Here is a 20,622-nt window from a genome sequence, read left to right on the forward strand (position 1 = left end):
AGGGCTGAAGGGAGCTCCCCGGGGCAAAAACCCGCCTTAATTAACGATGAGGTGGGTAAGCGGGACGCGCCGGCGCTCCTCCGGATCGGCCTAGGACTGCCGCGGGCAAGCGCCGCGCGGGAAAGAGGGCAAGCGCTGGGGACGCTGGCGCAGGGGGCCGCGGGCTTTCCGGCGCCGCCGCCGCGCTCCGGCGCCACGCCGCTGCAACGCCCGTCTTTGGGTCAAGGCTGTGTTCTTGACCGAGCCCGTCTGTGACACGAGGGGGTATCGCAGCGGGTCAAAAATGCACTTTTCTGCAGCACAAAAATCCCATCACCTCCTCCCCTTTTGCCCCTTTCTTTTAGAAAGAAAGCATCACAGGCGTTTCGGCTATTTCTAGGCTTGCATTAAAAAAAAAAAAAAAGAAAAAAAAAGTCCAGGTCATGGAAATACCTAAACTCGTCTTGCTTCCAGGGTGGAGAAGCCCCGGGACGGCCCTAGGCGCAAAGGCAGCAGGGAACTTGACTTCTCCTCCCGAGAAAAACACATTAAAATAAACCTTTGGGAGAAACTGTTATAATATGACCATATCCCATAGTATCAAAAGCTATAAACAACTTAAGCACAAACTAGTGCATCGAAAGTAGACCTTATAGCAGCTTTTCGTAACAGTTTTTTCATCTCTCTTCATGGAAAAAGCATAAATATAAATTTTATCTCCAATATTTCCCCCCAGCTATGCATATGAACACCGGAAACGTGATCTTCACATTTCTGAGCATCGTAGTGTGAATGTTTTTCTCTGTTGCTCAGCAGCTCCCACTGGGCTAAGCCTTGCATTTTATAGCTTTATTTCTCTGAGAAATTTAATAGAAAAATTTAATAGAAAATAATTTAAAAAAAACAAATCGCATAGAGCAATCTGCGGTAAACTGTGCTGCGGAGCAATGCAAGGGCGCGTGCGGGCCTCCCCGCGGCGCGCGGCGCCCACCCGATGCGAGCGGCCGGCGCGCTGGGACCACGCGCGGGGACGCCCGCGGGCCTGAACACGGAGACCGCTCACCCGGGCGCGCCGGGCCTCCGACGGAGAGGGCTTTTTCTCCCGACGCCGGCCGTAACTGCGCGGCGACCGCCGCCGCCCGGCGCGTCCGGGCGGGCCGCTCTCGCCGCGGCGCGCCCCGAGCGCAGCCCCGGCGCCGGGCCCACGGCCGCCTCTAGTCCTGGTCCTCCGCGCGAAGAAGCGCCTCGCTCTCCTCCTCGGCGCGAACCGGCGGGATCTTGCTGCAAAGCAGAGCGTAAACGTACGGCCAGATTTTGTCCGTCTCCGTCCCCGAAAACGAGTGGAGGACGCCTCTGCTCCTGGAAGCGAGGAGCGGGGAAGTCGGCGGCAGCCGGGCCGTCCGTGGCGCGGGCGCCTCCGCCCGGCACGGCCCGGCCCGGCCCGGCCCGGCCCGGCTCACCTGTACAGCTCCATCACCGGCTTGGCGGCCTCCCTGTAGCTGCGGAGCCGGGCGGCCACGGCCTCGGGGCGGTCGTCGCGGCGCTGCACCAGCGGCTCTCCGGTGAGGTCGTCGAGGCCCTGCGGGGCAGGCGGACGCCGCTGGGTGCCCCCCGCGCCGCCGCCGCCGCCCCGCGCCGCCCCGCGCCGCCCCCCTTACGTGGACGTGCGGCGGGTCGAAGTCCACGTTGTAGACGCGGCCGCTGCGCGGGTGCACCCAGCGGGCGCCCAGCCGGTCCTTCAGCGTCTCGAAGGGCACGTGCAGGCCGATCACCAGGTCGGGCCGGCAGACGCGGTCCAGCGCCTCGGCCTGCCCCAGCGTGCGGGGGAAGCCTGCGCCCGCGCGGGCGGCGGGACGGGACACGCGGGCCGGGCGGCCGTCAGAGCGGGGCCGTCGCCGCCCCGCCGCCGCCGCCGCCGCCGCCGGCCCCCTCCCCGCCCCGGGGCAGGGGCGTCCCCGCGGCGGCGGGCGCGGGCGCGCTTACCGTCGAGGAGCCAGGGCTCGCCCCGCCGCCTCTGCAGCTCCGCCGTCACCAGGCGCGTGAGGACGTGGTCCGGCACCGGCAGGCCCCGCTCCACGTACTGCTTTGCCAAGGCGCCGACTTCTGCTCCAGGCAAAGGAAAGAAAAAAAAAAAACGGAAAAAAAAAAAAAAAAAAAAGGGAAAACCAGCACGCGTGACATTTCTGTTTAAAATAACAGTCGCTCGCTCCGGGACCGCGCGTGGGTCCGCACCCGGCGCTGCCCGCCGAGAACACGCCGAGCGGCGCCCTCGAGCCCGGCTCAGCTCCCCGCCCGGGCCCGCGGCGCCCGGCCCTGCCGCGGCCCCGCTACGGGCGGGCTGCTCCCCCCCGCCCCGCCGGTGGGTTTGCAAGCTCTGCCTGGGGGTTTTCCGAGCTCTGCCCCGGCCGAGCGCCGCAGCAGCTTCTACACCCGCAGCTTGCGCAGGCTTCAGCTCAAATTCTCGCAGCGCTTTTGCCCTCCGCTTCCAGCCGTACCGACCATCAGCTCCGACCGCGGCTGCTCCGGGCACCGACTCGCTCCGTGCGCTGCCCCAGCGGGAAACGTTCCCGAGCCCCGAGGCGGAGCGCCCCGCGCACCCTCCTCGCGCCGCCCCGGGGACGAGCCGCTTAGAGGCGGCCACAGACTCCGTCCTGCCTGTGCGAGCGGCAAGCAGGAGGCAGCAGCACCGGAGCCTCCCAGACGAGCGCCGGGCTGGGAGAAAGGGGAGAGGAGGGCATTTTATTGCGCTTTAGGATGCTGCTCTCCACGCTGAAGCCAGCAACGGGTCTGGTGTCGCCTTCAGCTCGCAGCGCTACCGTTCACCCCGCGGCCCGTCGTGAGCCGCAGGGAGCCCCCGGGACGCTTTGGTCGGCATTACCCGACCCGCTCCAACGCGGGGCGAGAAATGCAAGCACCCGTGTCCAGGGAGCGTTCAAACAGCAGAGGAAAGACCCCTCCGTCACCCCAGTGTTTCCAAGCTGGCAAAGCTAATGATAACCTTGAAAACGTTACTCTTAGCAGGTGCCAGAGTTCCTGCACTGGTCACATTTATACCAATATCAGCAGATATCGCCGGGGCTTGCACGTTACATCAACTGGCTTGCATGCGTTACAGCAACGGGGCTTGCATGCACGGCATCGCTGAGGCCTGCACGCGTTGTATCAGTGGGGCTTGCACGCGCTGCGTCGCTGGCACTTGCACACGTGACTGTGCAAGCCTGGAGTTAATGGAGAGGGGAACTGCTGGGGTGCTGAAGGCAGTGCTGCCCGCGGGACGCATTCCCGGAGCGCGGCGGTGCGGGGAAAGGCAGCGCCTGTCCTTTTAAACGCTCTCGTGATGTTAACAGCAGAAGCTTCAGCCTTGTGACCACCTAGTTATGCACACCGTGTTAATCAGTGTCACCGTCCCTGCTGGCACCCTCGCCATGTCGGGCTGCACAGCCCCACGTTGCACAGCCCTGCGTTGCACAGCGCCACGTTGCACAGCCCCATGTTGCACAGCCCCGCGTTGCACAGCCCCGCGTTGCACAGCCCCATGTCGCACAGCCCCGTGCTCCCACCGGGGCTCCTCGGTGGCACGCGCCACACCTGCCCAAAGACACAGCCAGAGGGCAAGGTGGCACCTGCAAGTCAAGTCGGATACACCAAATTAAGAGCGATTTAAGCCTGAGGAATTTTGTGCCCATTTCTCAGCGCACCTCCTGCTGGGAAACTTGCCTTAGCGGATGCACTATGCAAAACACCCCTCCAGCTAACCCAGTTTAACCCTCCAGCTAACCCCTGCCGCCTTCCGCACTGTCCTCGGACGGAGAAGCCTAAGGAAAGCCTAAGCGCTGGCGCGTAATACCCAGCAAGACGTTAATTCAGGCCGCGGTCTTGCGAGCTCCGAGGGGCACCAGCAGCCTGGCTGAATTCACGGGGCTGGGGCAGCCGGCTGCGGGGCGCCCCGTCGCCGCCACCGGGCTTTTCCAAACTTTGGGAACCTGCTGAGAGCGAGCGCTACCGCAGGCCTTTCTCCGTCCGAAATCTCATCGCCCTCTGCATTCACAGAAGCAAGTTTGCGGGTTTTTCCCAGCAAGAGGGCCGCCCCTTGCCCCAAACTCGGCCTGGCATCCCCAGCACCGAGGGCACCGTGCCCCCGATGTCCCCAGACCCAGTGGCATGTCCACCCTTCGTGCCCCCGGTGTTCCCAGCCCCGACGGCAGAGCTGCTCCCTCCCCCCACCCCCGGCCCCGACGGCACGGGGAGGGGGGCAGTGCCTCCCGATCCCAACCCGGCGGCCCTGCCATCCCCTGAGCCCCCAGCCCTGACGGCGCGGCTGCCACGTGGGAACAACCCCACGGCACGGACAGCCCCCAGCCCTCGGTTCCCACGGCACTGCCACCCCCGGCGCCCCGGCCGCAGCCCCGAGGGCAGGGCCCCCCGGCGCCCCCCGGCCGCAGCCCCGAGGGCAGGGCCCCCCGGCCCCCCGGCGCCCCCCGGCCGCAGCCCCGAGGGCAGGGCCCCCCGGCCCCCCGGCGCCCCCCGGCCGCAGCCCCTCGGGCCGGGCCGGGCCGGGGCGGCGCGGGGCGGCCGCGCTCACCGCCGCCGGCGCGGACGCTCTCGCGCAGGACGCGGCCGCCGGAGAGGCGCGGGAGGCCGAAGCTGCGGGCGATGCGCTCGCACACGGTGCCCTTGCCCGAGCCGGGGGGGCCCAGCACGACGGCGCGCAGCACCCGCGAGCCCATGGCCGCGCCGGGCGCCCGCCCCTGCGCTCCCCTGCCCTCCCCTCCCGCGCGGCGCCGCCCCGCGCCCGCCCGGCCCCGCGCGTGGGGCCGCCGCCACCGCCCCTCGGGCCGCGGCACCCTGGGACTTGTAGTCCCGGCACGGCACGGTCCGGCCCGGCACAGCCTGGCACAGTCTGGCATGGCCTGGCACAGCACGGCATGGCACAGCGTGGCATGATCTGGCCTGGCACGGCACAGCCCGGCATGGTCCAGCCTAGCACAACTCAGCCCAGCCCGGCACAGCATGGCATGGCACAGCCTGGCATGGCCAGGAATGGCATGGCATGATCTGGCCTGGCACGGCACAGCCCAGCATGTTCTGGCACAGCACAACTCATCCCAGCCCAGCACAGGCGGCACGGCACAGTCTGGCGAAGCATGGCATGGCACGGCACGGCATGGCATGGCACGGCATGGCCTGGCACAGCACAGCACTGCCCAGCCTGGTCCAGCCCAGCATGACTCAGCCCAGCACGGCATGGCATGGCATGGCATGGCATGGCATGGTCAGGCACGGCATGGCCTGGCACAGCACAGCACTGCCCAGCCTGGTCCAGCCCAGCATGACTCAGCCCAGCACAGCATGGCATGGCATGGCATGGCATGGCATGGTCAGGCACAGCACAGCCCAGCATGGTCCACCCAGCATGACTCAGCCCAGCCCAACATGGCATGGCATGGCATGGCATGGCATGGCATGGCACGGCACGGCATGGTCAGTCACAGCATGGCCTGGCACAGCACAGCACAGCCCGGCATGGTCCACCCAGCATGACTCAGCCCAGCCCAGCACGGCACGGCACAGTCTGGCATGGCATGGCATGGTCCGGCACCACGTGGCTCGGCACGGCTCGGCACGGCTCGGCCCAGCGGTGCTCCGGGGCAGGGCCCTGCCACGGGAGCGTGCTCCAGGCCGGCAGGCGGGATCCGGACGCCTCGCGGGACACGGCCGCGCTTCCCAGGGCGAGTCCCGCCGCGTGGCGGGAAGCGGGAAGCGGGAAGCGGGAGCGCCGGCGCGGGGGCTGGCGGAAGCGGCCGTGCGTCCCCGCGTCCCCGTCCCGCGGGACGCGCATCTTCTGTCCGCGCCCCGTCGTGTCCCGTGTCCGTGTCCCCATGGCCCTGCCCCTCTGTCCCCCGTGTCCGTGTCCCCACGGCCCTGCCCCCCATGGCCCTGCGCCCCCATCCCCCCGGGTCCGTGTCCCTGTCCCCCGTGTCCTTGTGCCCGTGTCCCCCATGTCACGTCCCCTCCCCGTCTGTGTCTCCCGTGTCCCTGTTCCCTCTGGGCCCACGTCTCCCCATGTCCGTGCCCTCCGTGTCAGTGTCCCCCCCATGTCCATGTCCCCCACGTTGGTGCCCCCCCCGCGTCGGTGCCCCCACCTGCCCCTGCCCCCCGTGTCGGTGTCACCCCTGGGTCCACACCCCCCCATGTCCCTGCCCCACCATGTCCCGTGCCCCGTGTGTCCCTGCCCCCCGTGTCAGTGTCCCCCACCTGCCCATGCCCCCCCGTGTCCGTGACCTCCCCGTGTCTGTGCCCCCCCCGTGTCCATGCCCCCCCCGTGTTGGTGTCCCCCACCTACCCGTGTCCCCCGTGTCGGTGCCCCCCGTGTCGGTGTCCCCCACCTGCCCGTGCCCCCCCGCCGTGTCCGTGCCCCCACATGCCCGTGTCCTCCGTGTCCGTGCCCCGTGTATCCGCGCCCCCCCCGTGTCAGTGTCTCCCACCTGCCTGCGCCCCCCCGTGTACGCGCCCCCCCGTGTCGGTGTCCCCCACCTGTCCACGCCCTCCCCTTGTCCGTGCCTCCACCTGCCCATGCCCCCCCGCCGTGTCCGTGCCCCGCGTATCCGCGCCCCCCCGTGTCAGTGTCTCCCACCTGCCCGCACCCCCCCCTGTCCGCGCCCCCCCGTGTCGGTGTCCCCCCTCCGTGTCCGCGCCCCCGTGTCCGCGCCCCCCCCGTGTCCGTGCCCCTCCCGTGTCGCTGCCCCCCCCCGCGCGGGGCGGCGCTGCCGGAAGCGCCCGTCACATGGCCGCGCGGCGCTGCCATAAACACACCAAGATGGCGGCCCTCACGCCGCCCAGCCCGTGCTGCGTCATGGCCCGGCCGCGCCGCCGCCGCCCCGGCCGCCGCCACAGGTGGGTCCCGCGCTCCCCCCCTGCCCCGCGCGGGGCCGCTCCGCGCGGGGCCGCGGCCGGGGGCGGCGGGGCCGGGCTGGCGCGGCGCGGCGCGGCCGGGGCCGTCCCCGTCCCGTTGCGCACTATGTTTTTCCGCGCGGCGGCGGTGTTTACAGGGGCGCCGCGGGCGGGGCCTGGCGCCGCCGCCGCCGCGGGGGGGCGGGGGGCTCCCCCCGACTTGGGGGGGGGGGCGGCTGTGGGGGTCCGTCGTGGGGTTCGTTTTGGGGCTGCCCACGCCTGGGGGTGAGGGATGTCGGTCGTGGGGTTACTTGGGGGGCTGCCCCGATACTGGGGGGGGGCGTCGGTTATGGGGGGCAGTTGTGGGGTTATGTGTGGGGCTGCCTGTGTCTTGGGCGGGGGGGGCTCGGTTGTGGGGTTACTTGGGGGGCTGCCCCGATACTGGGGGGGGCGTCGGTTGTGGGGGGGCAGTTGTGGGGTTATGTGTGGGGCTGCCTGTGTCTTGGGCGGGGGAGGGCTCGGTTGTGGGGTTACTTGGGGGGCTGCCCCGATACTGGCGGGGGGGGGGCGTTGGTTGTGGGGGGGCAGTTGTGGGGTTATGTGTGGGGCTGCCTGTGTCTTGGGCGGGGGAGGGCTCGGTTGTGGGGTTACTTGGGGGGCTGCCCCGATACTGGGGGGGCCCTTCGGTTGTGGGGTTATGTGTGGGGCTGCCTGTGGTTTTTTTTGGGGGGGGGGGTCGGTTGTGGGGGTCAGGTGGGGGGCTGCCCCCATCCAGGGGTGGGGCAGAGGACAGTCGTGGGGTTACTTGTGGGGCCGCCCGGGTCGGGGGGGGGGCTGCCCGGGGGGCGGGTGAGCCGGGAGGGCGCGGTCTGGGCGCGGGAGCTGCGGCCGCTGGGAGGGGTTTGGGGGGAGGCGCCGCCGGGGGCTCCCTGGCGCCCCGTTTCCCTGTGGCTAAACCTGCCCCCTGCCTCCAGGTGCCGCGGCTGGGAAGGCTCCTCCGGCGGCGCCGGGTGCGCTGGCCCCGGCGCCACCAGGTACTGTCGCTTCCTGCAGCATCGCTTCTTAAAATTCAGCGTTTTTTGTGCGTATCAAAGCCATTGAGTTGTTTAAAATCATTGTATTCTCTCTCACAACTTGTGCTTTTTCTGTTTAGGCTTCTGGAAGTTTTTATTAAAAGAACGCTAATCGGGGGGAGCTCGTTCTTGCTGCCTGCACACCTGATAAGCTTCTGGAAATGCAAGGCAAGATTGGGCTGTAGTAGTCAAATGTACTTGACAGGTGTAGGGTGAAGAATCACAAGGCTTTTGCATTAGGGTCAGGGGATATTAGTAATCCTGTCTGTGCAGCGTTAAAGGCATTTTTTTCTTACAAAACAGTTCAAAAAATACACTGAATTGGTAGCTTTAAAGGGGCAGGAGGTGGAATCAGAGTTTAAAGAACATCTAGACAAATCCAAAAGACTTGCAAAAGCAAGATCTGGCGGCAAACACTGGAAGAGAATTAAAAAAGAATCAAGGAAGTATACAGTACTTTAGCAATAACGTGAACAAAAATATGTCCTAAACTAATGTGTTTTTTTTATATATAGTTTAAAAGAGGAATAATAGGGAATTTAATTATTTGCACATTTGTACTTCTTTTTTTACACTAGGTCTGTGTATTTTTATTCTGACTTAAGCAATGCAAAATCATGTGCACATGGTATGTGAGAAACCATATTTGTATTGGAGTATCTGCTCTAGAGAAAATGGCATCACCCCTTGGAATATGTATGTAACTTCAATAGTATTTTTATATCAGTGGCTGGTGAGGAAGGATCATTCACCTTTGCAGTCGTGAACCTTCTCCCCTTAAATGGTATAATAGTAACTCCTGAAGCATGGAATAAAATCTTGTATGTGAGATTAAGACATACTTGAGCCATAAAATAGCAATCCCTTTCTAATCACTTCAACCTCTGAAATAAAAAATTCCCACTTGTATCTTTATGCCATGTTACTGAAGTCGGTAGAGTTTTTCCTCTAGTACAATAATAATGTTGTAATAACATTTTAAGTGGAGTACAAATGGTTCTTTTTTTTTAGTGTAGTCCGCTTTCTTTTGAAAAGTTGCCATTATATGTACAAAACTTCCAAATATTTCTTCTTACTGAGTTTTTCTTTTTAGTTTTTCTTTCTTAGCAATAACAGATTATTTAATGATGCTGATTAATTTACAGTTGTTTGCAAATCAGCAAGTTTTAGGATATATGTTTATCTCATCTGTGTCAGCATCTTACGTCAGTATTGCATAATCTGTTGACTGTCCCCTTTTTATGTAATGTATGTTTGTAGTTTGTTTTAATATGTACAAATATTTTTTTCACTGCGTGCTTCACTTCAGATGCTTCATATTTGTCCCTCCATTGCCCTCTTGAGTTCAAAACCTGTAAGACACCATTTTGATAGTAGCTGGACACAGCTGAATGTTATATATTTGTCTCTTGAAAACACTCTGTAATGTATCAAGATATACTTTTTCCAGGTAAGTTGTTTGTTTAGTGTTGAATCATTTTTGGAGTCTCTAGTTTTTCCTGTTAGAAATATGAGTTAGCTGTACTAATGAAGTCTAACATCTTAAATATAATTTTTAAAAACCTAATAACTCATTTTTACCTCATAAAACAGTGTAACATATTGAGAGTTTTTTTTTAACTTATTTCAGAATTCAATTTGTTTATTTGATGGCGTTAGCCAAGGGAGAGAGAAACAGTGCCATAATATTTATTGCAATGAATCACAGAATGGTCGAGGTTGGAAGGGACCTCTGGAGATCATGTAGTGCAAAACCCCTGCTCAGGCAGGGTCACCTAGAGCACCTAGTAATAATAATAATAAACCATATATGCGAGTGTTAATCTATACTCTCCTCCCTCTTTCTTAATCATTTTGTAGTGTAATTCTTTAATTCACAAGCTTTTTACTTGGATTCCATGACCTAAAATGCCAACTCTGTACTTGAAACAGCTGAAGCCTCTAGGCACTGCTTCCAGGTGCAGCAGACTGGAGTCTGACTAATTGATGCTGCTCCCATCAAAGCCACTGGTAGGTATAGAAGTGGGCTTCTGCCATCCCAGCCCTACAAACACATGTGACAAACTCCGTTCAGCCCAGCTGAACATATTTGCAGCACTGTAAAATTTTGTGGTGTTGCTGCCCCAGTGAGAGTGTAGCGCGCTCAGCGCAGCGTGCAGCACAGTCACGGTGCGGTGCTGCCCTTTTACTCCCTCTGTTAATGGAGCTATGCAGTTTGCAACAGCTGAGGACCAGGACCATTAACTTCCCTGGCTCTTGGCCAGTTATACCCACTGTCTGGCTCATGACATTCAATACTTAAGTAGCATAAACATCTAATGCTGTTCTCCATCTCCAGTGAATTTAAAGGAGGTGGGAGGGGAACAGAAGTGGCTACTTTGTTTTTAGAGAGAGAAGAAAAAAAAAAAAACTTTGAGCTGCATTGAAGATACCACCACATTCATTGAGATACTACTCATTACCTGGAAAGCTTGCTGAAATGTAACCTCATATGTGAAGCTGCTTTTGTTAAATAGTCACGTTTCTGAGCCATTCGCCTGGCCGTTGGGCATCTGAATTTGGAATAATCTTTTAGACATACAGGACAAGAAGACAGAGGAGTTGCCTGCTCGGCTCAGCGGTGTTACAGAGGAATGCTGGTGGCTGCAGTGACTGACAGGCTGCCCTGGCTCAGTTATCACAGTGCTGATGCTGTCTCTTGTAAAGGTACAGTACTGTGATAACTGAAGGATGGCAGCCATCTGAGCTTCACAGGAGTGACGAGCCAAGAGCAGGGTTTTGCTTGGAGCTGGAGGATTGAAGGACTTGTGCAACTACGATGCAGCACAGTGATGGAGTGGAAGATGCTCATTTTAGGTGTACCTCTTACCTCAGCCAGGGGGGAGGGGGGAATCAATGGTTAAGATGCTTCTAGTTTTTCTTGAATAAAAATTATGCTTCAATTCTGTTGTGAGTGTGCCTGTTAATTGACTTTCTTTGTTTGGAAGATCTTTCAGAAATGTTCTGCTGTGAAGCAGTGTCCTGTGCCGTTTGCTGGAGCATTAATAAAGCAGAGATGGAAGTTACTGTGTACTGGAAGAACCAGAAATGACTCAGTAGCTGTACGGAAAACCAGACTGTCTTTTAGATGCTCTCCTCAAGCAGTTTAAAACACCTCCCTTGGTCGAAGTCTGCTCCCTACTGGCAAGGGAATGGGGTGTGGAGGGGAAACAACCTCAAATAATGAATAGGGCTCAGTATGGTGGTTATAAGGGTCATAAAACTATCTCAGTGGAGAGATAGCACAAAGTACCTACTTGTGTAAACACCTAGGAAGGGCACATTCCATCACTTCCTAGTGTCCTAGCTCAGTCTGTGTACCTCTTGATACATAGGACACTGCTCATTTTACAGTCCAGCCATCAGGCTTTGGAGGTGCTGCAGTTTGCTGGTGCAGCTTGACCTTAGCAAGCCTGACCTTGCGCAGGGCTCGCTTTGTTCCGTGTCTTTCTGAGCCCTAGGGAGTGGGAGGCTGCAGGCTCCTAGTTCCCTTCAGATTACTTCATCAAAGTACCTAGAAAGGCAAAGGTCATCAGGGATTGTGCTCTTGGCTGAAGCCAGGGTTTTTAATTTTTTATGCTATACGAGTTAAAAAAAAACATTTGCCCAATACAAATTCTGTTTAGAGGCTAAGGTTATCTCGCGTGCCTCAGAGCCTCCCCCAGGGAGGAGACCTGCGCGGAGGTGCTGTGTGTGGGTGTTTGCAGTGCTAGGCTGCAGTGCTAGAAAGTTACAGCAGAGGGGCCCATTGGGCCAATTTGTGGTTAGGAGTTGTGAAAACTAAGAGGGGTTTTTGCATAACGTAAACAGAGACCTGCAAACCCCTTAGCGTGGTGTCTGGTGTCCTTTCCCGAAAGCCCCCCTGCAGAAGCATGTGGCCCTCCAAGACTGTGGAGGTTGGGGGTTGGTGCAGCAGTTGCCAGAGGTCACACTTCATTCTTGACACCGTCATCATTAACTGGAGTCATTAGCCCTGTGATGTTTAGAGAGCACTTCCATCGGGACTGGATGATTCATAATTGTCCAATGACTTGTCCTGTGCTTTCCTACAAAACACTGTGTTGGTCACTGCTAGGGCGAGGAGCAGGAATTAGCTCAGCCAGTGGTCTGCTCCAAGGCGGCGATTACACAGCTTACGCGACTCCTCTGATCTTCCTTTACTGGAAGGCATTTCTGCCAGACTTTGCTGCTGGCTGTGTCTGCGAGCCCGTCGTGTCAGTGCCGTACAGCTGGGATGGAACATTTGCCAGTGTGTGTCATTTAAACAGGGGAATAATCTTTTAGACATACAGGACAAGTAATAATACAATAAGTATTACTGGTATTGTGATAGCAGTCTGAGTCTGTTTCTGGAGGAGGGCTCTATTGTACCAGAAACTGTACAAATGATTAAAAAAAAAAAAAGGGGGGGGGGGCATCCTACTGTCAAGAGCTTTAAATTTCAAACAGATGAAAGTCTAAGCTTAGTACTGCCAATCTTCATCTTCCTTTTTGCCTCTTTCAGAAGCCTGAAGAGGCCCCTTGACCTGGACTGAAATACACTCATCCCTTAACTGGAAGGTGGTCATCTCCTGCTGTGCAGCATCCTGGTGGTCTCTGGTCATACAGCAGCAACAGGCGTGTGCTCCTTCATGTGACATGCAGCGCTAATTAGTCCAGGCTAACGATAAATGTGCAGCTGGTCACAGGAGAGTAGAGGCAGAGTGGGAACTTCTGTAGGCTTGCAGGCTGGCCATTCCTGGCTTATATCTCCCTTTAGCTATTTTTGTTATCATTTTGGGAGCCCACAAGTGCTTGCAGAAAAAGCCTCCTTTTTCCTGGGAGGAAAGCAGATGATAGTGGAATTCTTAAGCTGGAAGTAAGGGGGCATTCAGCCAGGCCCTCCAAGTCCTGCACTTGGGACTGCTTTTGGTGTTCACTGATGAACACAGTGGTGAAGGCACTGATTCGTACTAGAAATGGAAAAGAAGTTCCTTTGGGTTATCCTTCCCACAGGAAGTAAGGTAATTACTCAGAGACAGATAAAAATTTTGTTGTGGACCTGATCCAAGGAATAAGCCTCCTTACATAATGAGCTTTGGATTGGATTTCAGGTTTAATAACCAACTCGAGTACTTCAGTGAGCACTGCTAGCTGCGGCATGTTTAGTAAAGCTTCCCTGCGTGTACTGCAGCATACTTCAGGTACTGGCGAAGGACAGCAAAGCTGCCTGTTCAAATTACGTGGGCCTCTGGGCTTCAGATTCTGATTCTCATTTCCTGCTAAAACAATACAGGTTAGAGTATTGATACGGGACAGGAACTGAAAACGCTGTCTGTGCTTGAAAACAACACCTTCTCTCTACATCAGGTTTAATGGCAGGCTTTATCTCCCTTTCTAGCTCAGTAGACATAGTCTCCATCTCTTTTTCCTGTAGCTTCCTACTGATATCTTAATTGGATAGATTTCTTATAAATACTGGTGGGTTTGCTATGTCTAAATATTGCTACACAGGAACAATGCAGCTATCGAGTCTTTTTGGCAGTGGAGCACTTCCTCCCACAAAATGTGTTAAAGAAAGATGTAAACAACATGCTTACAGTGATCCGTCACATCACTTTCTACTCAGAAATAAGCTCTCTGAGGACCACCAGTTTTCTGATAACTTTACGTATTTTATGGTTTTGACCCCAAGTAAAGGCAATTTTGTTCTGACACATCTCAGCTATTGTTCCAGATGGACTTGTTCTAACGCAATGGTTCTCAGACTTTTTCACCAGGAAAGTCCCTTTTCCCATCTGGAGGCCCTCCTCTTTCCACCCATGTTTTGCATGAGAACAACCACAGGTTTTTTTGCTCCTGCGACATCTCCTCAGGGCTGTGAGGTTGCAGACGAGATTGTCTGTTCTGTTCCTGGCTCTCATCCATAAATGATCCTTTTAAGGGTGGAAGTTTCTGCTGTGAGCAAGCGGGCCAGCCAGTGTCTGCTTCTCCTGACACAAGCAGGATAAAAGATTTCTATTGTCTGCTAGCATTGAACCGTGAAACCAGTTATGGATTTTGCCTTTGCCCAAAATACATTTTTTTAAATGTGACACTTATATTATTGTATGGCATAAAATGTCGGTAAAAACCTTAATTTTAGTCATACTGAAAGTAGAAAGAATCCATCCTGACAGAGCTTCAGGCATACAGTCATCATCTCAAAGTCCAGTGCTGCCCAGTGTACATCAGACTGTGTTTTAATTTTTGGTTATTCAGATTGCCTCGGACTAGTGCAAAACACTCCCACTTGAATTTTAATCCGTATCTTCTTGATTTGACACTTTTACAACTCAATTAACATAATTGCAATGTTCTGATATGTGTAAGGATTAGACATACCAGAATGTAACAATGACAAACTAGGTTTTAGATTATGCTAAGCAATTTCCAAATGTGAGCCTGGAAATGTTGGCCAAACTAGAATGAAAAGAAGAAAATCATAAAGACTTTGTGGTGAAGTCTATTCACATGACCAGAAATGTTACCAGCTCAGCCCTTCAACACATCTTTTCCCCTTCAGATGCAGAGGAAGCTCAATTAAAGCTCTATGAAGTGCTGTGCGAAATGAGTCCTGTCCATCTTCAAGCTCATTCCTCGGATAATGAAACTGTCTTTTGGTTAATGGCATGACAGCATGCTGTCATTGAACACTGTGAACACGGTGTGCAGAATCCTCTTTTTGAGTCAAGTCAGGCAGTAACACGGGTTTCTCAGGGCAGAGCTGGGGAGAGCCATGTTTAGTGGTGGAACCATCCAAGGAAGAAGCAAACCATAGGGGAGAGAAAGCTGTGAGGCAGGGCAGGGAGAGAGATCCTGGAAAGACTGGTTAAGCCAAAAGGGGAAGGATATCAGGGCAGACAGCCTTGCAGGCTAGGACTTGTACAGATTTGTCTGTCTTTTGCATCTTGCTGTATGCAAATACACTCTTGACGTCTGCTTGCCTTTGTGAACGGATAACTTCCAGGAAGCTGTAAAACAGAGCTGTCAGAGGGGCTGGGAGTTGTGGACACATACTGGGGATGGAGTTGAGATGCAGCATCCTACTCTGCTGAGGGTTTATAAAGAAAGCCTCTGTCCAGGAGCTGTAGCGATGAGGCAGTGCTACACACTCTCATGGGACCAGGTGCATCCTGGAAGCTTTTGGAGCCAGTATCTGGGATTTAGACACAGCAGATGGTAGGGTTCCCCCTCTTGGCCTCACCTTCTGCTCACAGAAGTGCAAAGGACTCACTGTTGATTGTTCTCTATCGATTCTGGTGCACTTTATACATCAACACTTCACCAGCGCAGTTAGATCCTAAAAAGAAAAATATACAATGTTGCCTACCTAAACAGCATCTGACCTCACAGGTTGTTCATGGAAAATAGTTTGCAAAGTTATTCACAAATAATAGTGAAAAAATCAGCTAGAGATCTTCACACCCTACTTGCAAAATTTCATGAAGAGACTTCATTCATTCATTACAAATATGCTCAAGTTCAACTGGGGTAATATCTTATTTTCTTTTTCTTACCCTTAAATTGGATTGATGTGTTAGAGCTGCACTCCCACTCTCACCATTCCCAGTGGAGTGCCGTGATTACCTTCTTGCTTCGGTTTCCAGGTGAGAGGGTCCTTTTCCACCTAATGCAAACACTGTGCAGTAACATTAATGACAATTACACATGCCCATTATTGGGAAAAGTAGGCCCCAGGCATGTGAACAAAGAATGATGCTCTCAGAATATATATATTTTTCCTTACTTTCTGCATGAAATATTTTTGACAGTATCTCACATTCCAGAGATTTCTGATAACTAAGAGTGAGTTGTTGCAACAATAGCCAGGAGCACAATACAGTGAACACAACCAGGTAAACACAGCACACACACTCACTTTTCTCCTAAGACCACCCTGAGACACAGCCAGGTACCAGCTTCAAAAAATAAAATAAAATAAATAATAATAATAATAATAATATAAAAAAAGTTAAGGCTGCTTGGGCATGCCAGCATTTTGGGTCTGAGGCTGGATAGTTATGCTGAAATAATGCATAGATGCAGGGGGACTTCAATACAGAATGAACTGGTCTGTGGCCTTTGGGGATTGCTGGACTTTTTTGAGCTGAGGTGTGGATGGCAATGTGGTTTGCTGAGCATGGACCATGTATTGCATTGATCAGCTCCTCCTGTGCCCAAGGCAGCAGCAGGACTCTGCTCCCTTCTGCCAAGACTCAGAAATTAATAAAAAGTATTTCAGTCCACACTGACTGTTCCTCCTAGCTAGAGTGACATGCAAGCCCTGGATTTTTGTCCGTAGCTTCCACAAAGGGAAACTGTAACTTAAAGCCTATTTGGAGACAAAAATACTCAACAGGAACTAAGTGTTTCAATGTGGTATAGTATCAAAGTTACTGTTATCATTTCTGTATTCAGGCAGATGAAAAAGTCAGCAGTCTGCAACTTAGTGCATAATTTCCTCTTCATAACGTTTCCCAGGAGCAAGAGAGGGCCAGGAATGTCCATGTAGATGAATAATTTACACATTTTCACTGTGCTAATATTATATGCATTCTGGGACCAAACATTACTGGAGCCTGTGGAAAGACCCACGTTGACTCTAATGGGCTTTGGATCAGATGTGTAATTTTCTTCAGATCACAGGTGAAATTCTGGTCCCAGTCTCAACCCCCCATGCCCACTGCCTTCAAGAGGACAAGGGCTGCACTTATTGTGGATTCCTCCTGATACCAGGCAAAAGCTTGCAGTAACCAAAGCCTGGCTCTGTGGATGTTGCCCAGGACTGTAATGCTCTCCTCAAGATTTTGTGTACAAATTTACTTTAACCACCCTGAATCATGCTTTGTTTATATAATCAAAGCCTAGGTCTGCTTAAATTATGGAATGATCCTAGGACTTACATTTCTGTAACAGCAAAGATTACCCCAAACCATCAAGATGGCAGAAACACATCTCAGCCAGCTGGCAAGTCCTCTAAGGTTTCCTCTTTTGTTGGCAAGGTAGCTTGGCCTCTGGAGTGTACCTCACGGTTTTACACAACCCCTGTTGAACAGACTTGGAAGCTGAGAGAAAAATCATAGGTAGCTGGCCACAAACCCACAGATCCAGAGCTAGGACTCGACTCTCCTGATGTCCAGTGCACTGTCCCATACAGAAAGAATTGTTATCCCTGTTCCCTGTAGTATCAGACCATGTGCTGGACTTCAAAATCCAGAGGAACTCCTCTGGGCTATGCACCAATGTTTGCTTTACCTTAGCAGTAAAACACGTGCTTTTCTCACCTGGAACGTGCCCAGGGTTTTTTCGACTTTGTTTATCATGCAGTCACCAAGCCCTCAGTTTGCAGATACTCAGGAGAGAAACAGTTCTTGGTTTTGGATGATTCCCTGTATTTTCTGAAACGAGGCAGTGCAGCCTCCTGAAGGAAAATTAGCTCAAGATGCATCAGTCCCTGGTGCTGTGCATGCACTAGTCTCCTTATATTAAGACAAACAGTATGATTCTTTACTGTGATTGATTGTCATTGCTGCTGAGGGAGCACTGAGCACCTTGCTGAGGTGTGGCAAGCTTGCAGCGTACAGAAGTACAGAAAAGGCCAGGTGGTTATCAACAGTCTCTCTCCCCATGCCTTGCCTCCTCCCCAGCATGAGAACTCACTATCGACTGCCCTTCATTTTAATTAACTCCAGAAGCAGGCAGAATACACTGAATAATTCAAGAGAGACATATGTTTAAACATTTACACAAGCTTCAGATTCCTCCTGCTTAAAAATAAGTCTATGAGAGAACAAATGATTCCTGACAGCTTGCTTGCCTTGCCGTGGGCTGCAGGAGTGGGAGAGCTAAGGAAACTGGATTTGTTGTGAGCGGGCATTCACAGTGATTTGAGAACACCAGCAGAGTGGCTGCAGAACTGCAAGCAGTCAGGTTGTCCACGCAACTGCAGAGGGTGACTGGGGGCTGAGCTATCTTCCCTCAGGCTTCGCCCTGAATCGAAGGGCATCGCCCACTGGCAGTGCTGGGCCTCGCTGCACTGCAGTTGTATTTGCTCTGCACAGCTTCACGCTGGTGGAGGGGTGGGTGAGCAAGGGGCCGATGGACCCAATCCCAATGCCATCATTGCATAGCACCACCAGAGCAGAGACCAGCCATGGGGCTCATCCCTGCTAGTACCTGACTGCTGATGCTGGGAGCGGCCCAATGGTGGTGACGGTATTCAAGGATATATGTCAAGGGCTACACAAATCATGTATTTATTGTTCAGTACCAAGGGCAATGTCATTGTTCCAGCAGTGTCTGTTCTGCACTGAACGAGTAGGAAATGGACTGAAACCACCAACTTAGTTCACTTTTCACCACAGACAGCAAAAATGCTGAAACCTATTGCTTGGTTATTGCTTATCACCAGCACCAACCCCAGTGGTTACCAGTCTGGCTGTCTTGGAACAGAATAAAGACGCCTTTGGTGAAGAGGCCTTGAGAAAGATAGAGGTAGAGGAAGGCACAGGTAGAGGTAGAGGAAGCAGCTGAGGCAGGTAACAGGTCTGAACATCAGCAGTTTTCCTCTGTGACTCTGAAGTTACAGGGATTTCTCTGTTTTCCATGACTGGGTATTTCACTTTGCATGACTATTAAATAGAGAAAGTGTGAGTTTAACAAAAACATACCAACAAACGTGCTAGCAGACAAGTGTTTTTTTGGGGGGTCAGCATTTTGGAGTGTCAGAGCAGAAGCAATCCTTCCAGAGGGAAGTGGACGAGGAGAAGTTAGTACTTGTGCCGGGGCAGCCTGCTCATGAAGGCTCGGCCAATTCAGATGGCACAGATGGGCAAACAGAATGGGAGAGGCTCCGTGCTTGTGTTTTGGATGTATGTGTGCCTGGGATTGCCTGCAGATTTGGTGTGTTTCACATACAGTTTCCTTAATTGCCTTGGCTTCATGTTCTCAGATTGATAAAAAAGTCACATGCTTTTTTTGAAAAATTTCCATCCTGTGCAGAACAGCTTCTCAAGACACCATGTGATACCTCCCCTCCAACATATGAAGCCTTGCTGCATTTGGCTTGAAATGCAATACTCCAGGGGTCTCTGGAGATTGAAACTTCCAGAGACGTATTGCTAATGAAGCTTAATTAATTCTGGGTGTAAATTTGACATGCTGCTGCTGTTGCATTTGCATCCCCATTAAAGGAAAGCTCATTTTAATCACAATCCACAGTGGGTGTTTTATCTGACAAAGATTAGCAGAACACATTATCTATTTAGTTGCTTCTTAGACCAAGAATTTTTCACTCTTTTTTAATCCCTTGAACTCAGCTAAATTAAACACACCATATCCTTTTAAAATAATTGTATGAAATACAGTGTATTCAAGGGGAAATGGTGAACAACAGAGTTGCATAAGATGGGAGAAAAATCCTATACTAGTTTTCACTTCCATAAATGTCATGCAATTAAACTACAATATCAACTGTTTACACAGGAATTTGGATTGCAACATGAATGCCATTGGTACCTTTTAAACCCATAAAGAAGATTAAAATGCATTACAAAAATTATCTTTTTCTTGTAGATCATGCCATTTAAACACAATCCAGCACGATCACTTAATAATGTAGGAACCAGCGTACTTTATCTATAAATCTAGATCTCCCCTAAAATCAGATCTTATATTTAACTACTTCTAAACAGTCTTCACCAATATTATGATTTTGCCTGCTTTTGTAAATTAAATTTTCTTACACATATAGTTAACTGTAGCAAGTATAACTGTGTGATCCATTTTTAGTTACCCTTTTTTTTTTATATTTTCACTACAAAAATTCCTCTGACATTTTTATCAGCTTAGACTTCAGTCCTGTGAGCATGTATGTACTCACTTAAATCAGACATGCAGTCCTGTTGAATTCACCAGGTGCACAGCTAAGCGGTATGGCAGTAGAAGACAAAGATGGGGTAACTGAGCTCATGATGGTGATGCTGATTGTCCTCAGTGAACTTGGAAAAAAGTCCTATGGGGTTAAAGAACATATTAGATGTGACAGGATAAATCCCTTAATCGATGGCTACTTCCTACCACTCCCAGGCACTCCTACCAGTAGGTGATATGGGGCAGAGATGAGCTGCAGCACAGAGATTTACCCTGAGCACGGTAAGGTACCAGCGTTATGTAATGAGGCTCTGGAGTTTTTCTATCTGGCTTTTATTTCGGAGCCCCAGTCTTCCATATCCAGCCCTAAAGCATTCAGACTATTTGCTCTAGCAGAGGTCACTACTCTGCTTCTTCCCCCTCTGGCAGGACAGACACACTTCCAGTTCCAATTAATGCTACGTTTGCCCCTATAAAAGCCATCTTCTGCAGGCCTAGATGTTGCTGTTTCATATCCTATTGTACGTGTCACATAACCTATGCCACATGCCCCATCCAACAGCTTCCTCCCAGGGTTGGCAATGTGGCTGGCAGGCAGCCAGGCAAGTGGCCAACGCTGCCACTGTCAGACACATCCTTCTGGAGACAGCAGCGGCTGCAAAGCAGATGAGCTGAAGAAAATGAAGCTGAAGGTCCAGGCAATCTTGATCTATCCTTGTGATTTTATTAGTCTGCTTGAAGCGCAGTA

The 20,622-nt window shown here is 53.1% G+C and overlaps 1 protein-coding gene and 1 long non-coding RNA gene across 4 annotated transcripts; one reads left to right on the forward strand and one right to left on the reverse strand.

Moving 5' to 3' along the window:
• Positions 1–539: 539 nt before the first annotated feature.
• AK4 (adenylate kinase 4) lies at positions 540–4,735 on the reverse strand. 3 transcript variants are annotated; one of them, XR_009959147.1, is made up of 6 exons: positions 4,562–4,735; positions 1,963–2,082; positions 1,638–1,810; positions 1,440–1,558; positions 1,043–1,338; positions 540–836 (listed from the first exon to the last, which is right to left on the reverse strand). XR_009959147.1 is itself a non-coding variant. In XM_062581819.1 (5 exons), the coding sequence occupies exons 1-5, from the start codon at positions 4,704–4,706 to the stop codon at positions 1,194–1,196; spliced, it is 624 nt and encodes a 207-aa protein (XP_062437803.1). In that variant the 5' UTR covers positions 4,707–4,735; the 3' UTR covers positions 540–1,193. The 3 variants fall into 3 exon arrangements, 2 of the variants coding, with proteins under 2 accessions (XP_062437803.1, XP_062437802.1); XM_062581819.1 differs by having other exon boundaries at positions 540–1,260; XM_062581818.1 differs by having other exon boundaries at positions 540–1,338.
• Positions 4,736–6,787: 2,052 nt separating this feature from the next.
• Positions 6,788–8,094, forward strand: LOC134143634 (uncharacterized). The gene is made up of 2 exons (XR_009959148.1): positions 6,788–6,873; positions 7,845–8,094. It is a non-coding gene; the product is annotated as an uncharacterized LOC134143634 (long non-coding RNA).
• The last annotated feature ends 12,528 nt before the right edge of the window (positions 8,095–20,622 follow it).

Source organism: Rhea pennata, chromosome 8 (assembly GCF_028389875.1).
Source record: "Rhea pennata isolate bPtePen1 chromosome 8, bPtePen1.pri, whole genome shotgun sequence".
NCBI lineage: Eukaryota > Metazoa > Chordata > Aves > Rheiformes > Rheidae > Rhea > Rhea pennata.

Excerpts from the sequence above, each read along its gene's own strand:
- AK4 (XM_062581818.1), bottom strand. The coding sequence starts at position 4,706 with ATGGGCTCGCGGGTGCTGCGCGCCGTCGTGCTGGGCCCCCCCGGCTCG. Across the intron at positions 1,811-1,962 it reads CGAGCCCTGGCTCCTCGACG|GCTTCCCCCGCACGCTGGGG; the intron begins GTAAGCGCGCCC and ends GCGCGGGCGCAG. Across the intron at positions 1,339-1,439 it reads CCGGTGATGGAGCTGTACAG|GAGCAGAGGCGTCCTCCACT; the intron begins GTGAGCCGGGCC and ends CCTCGCTTCCAG.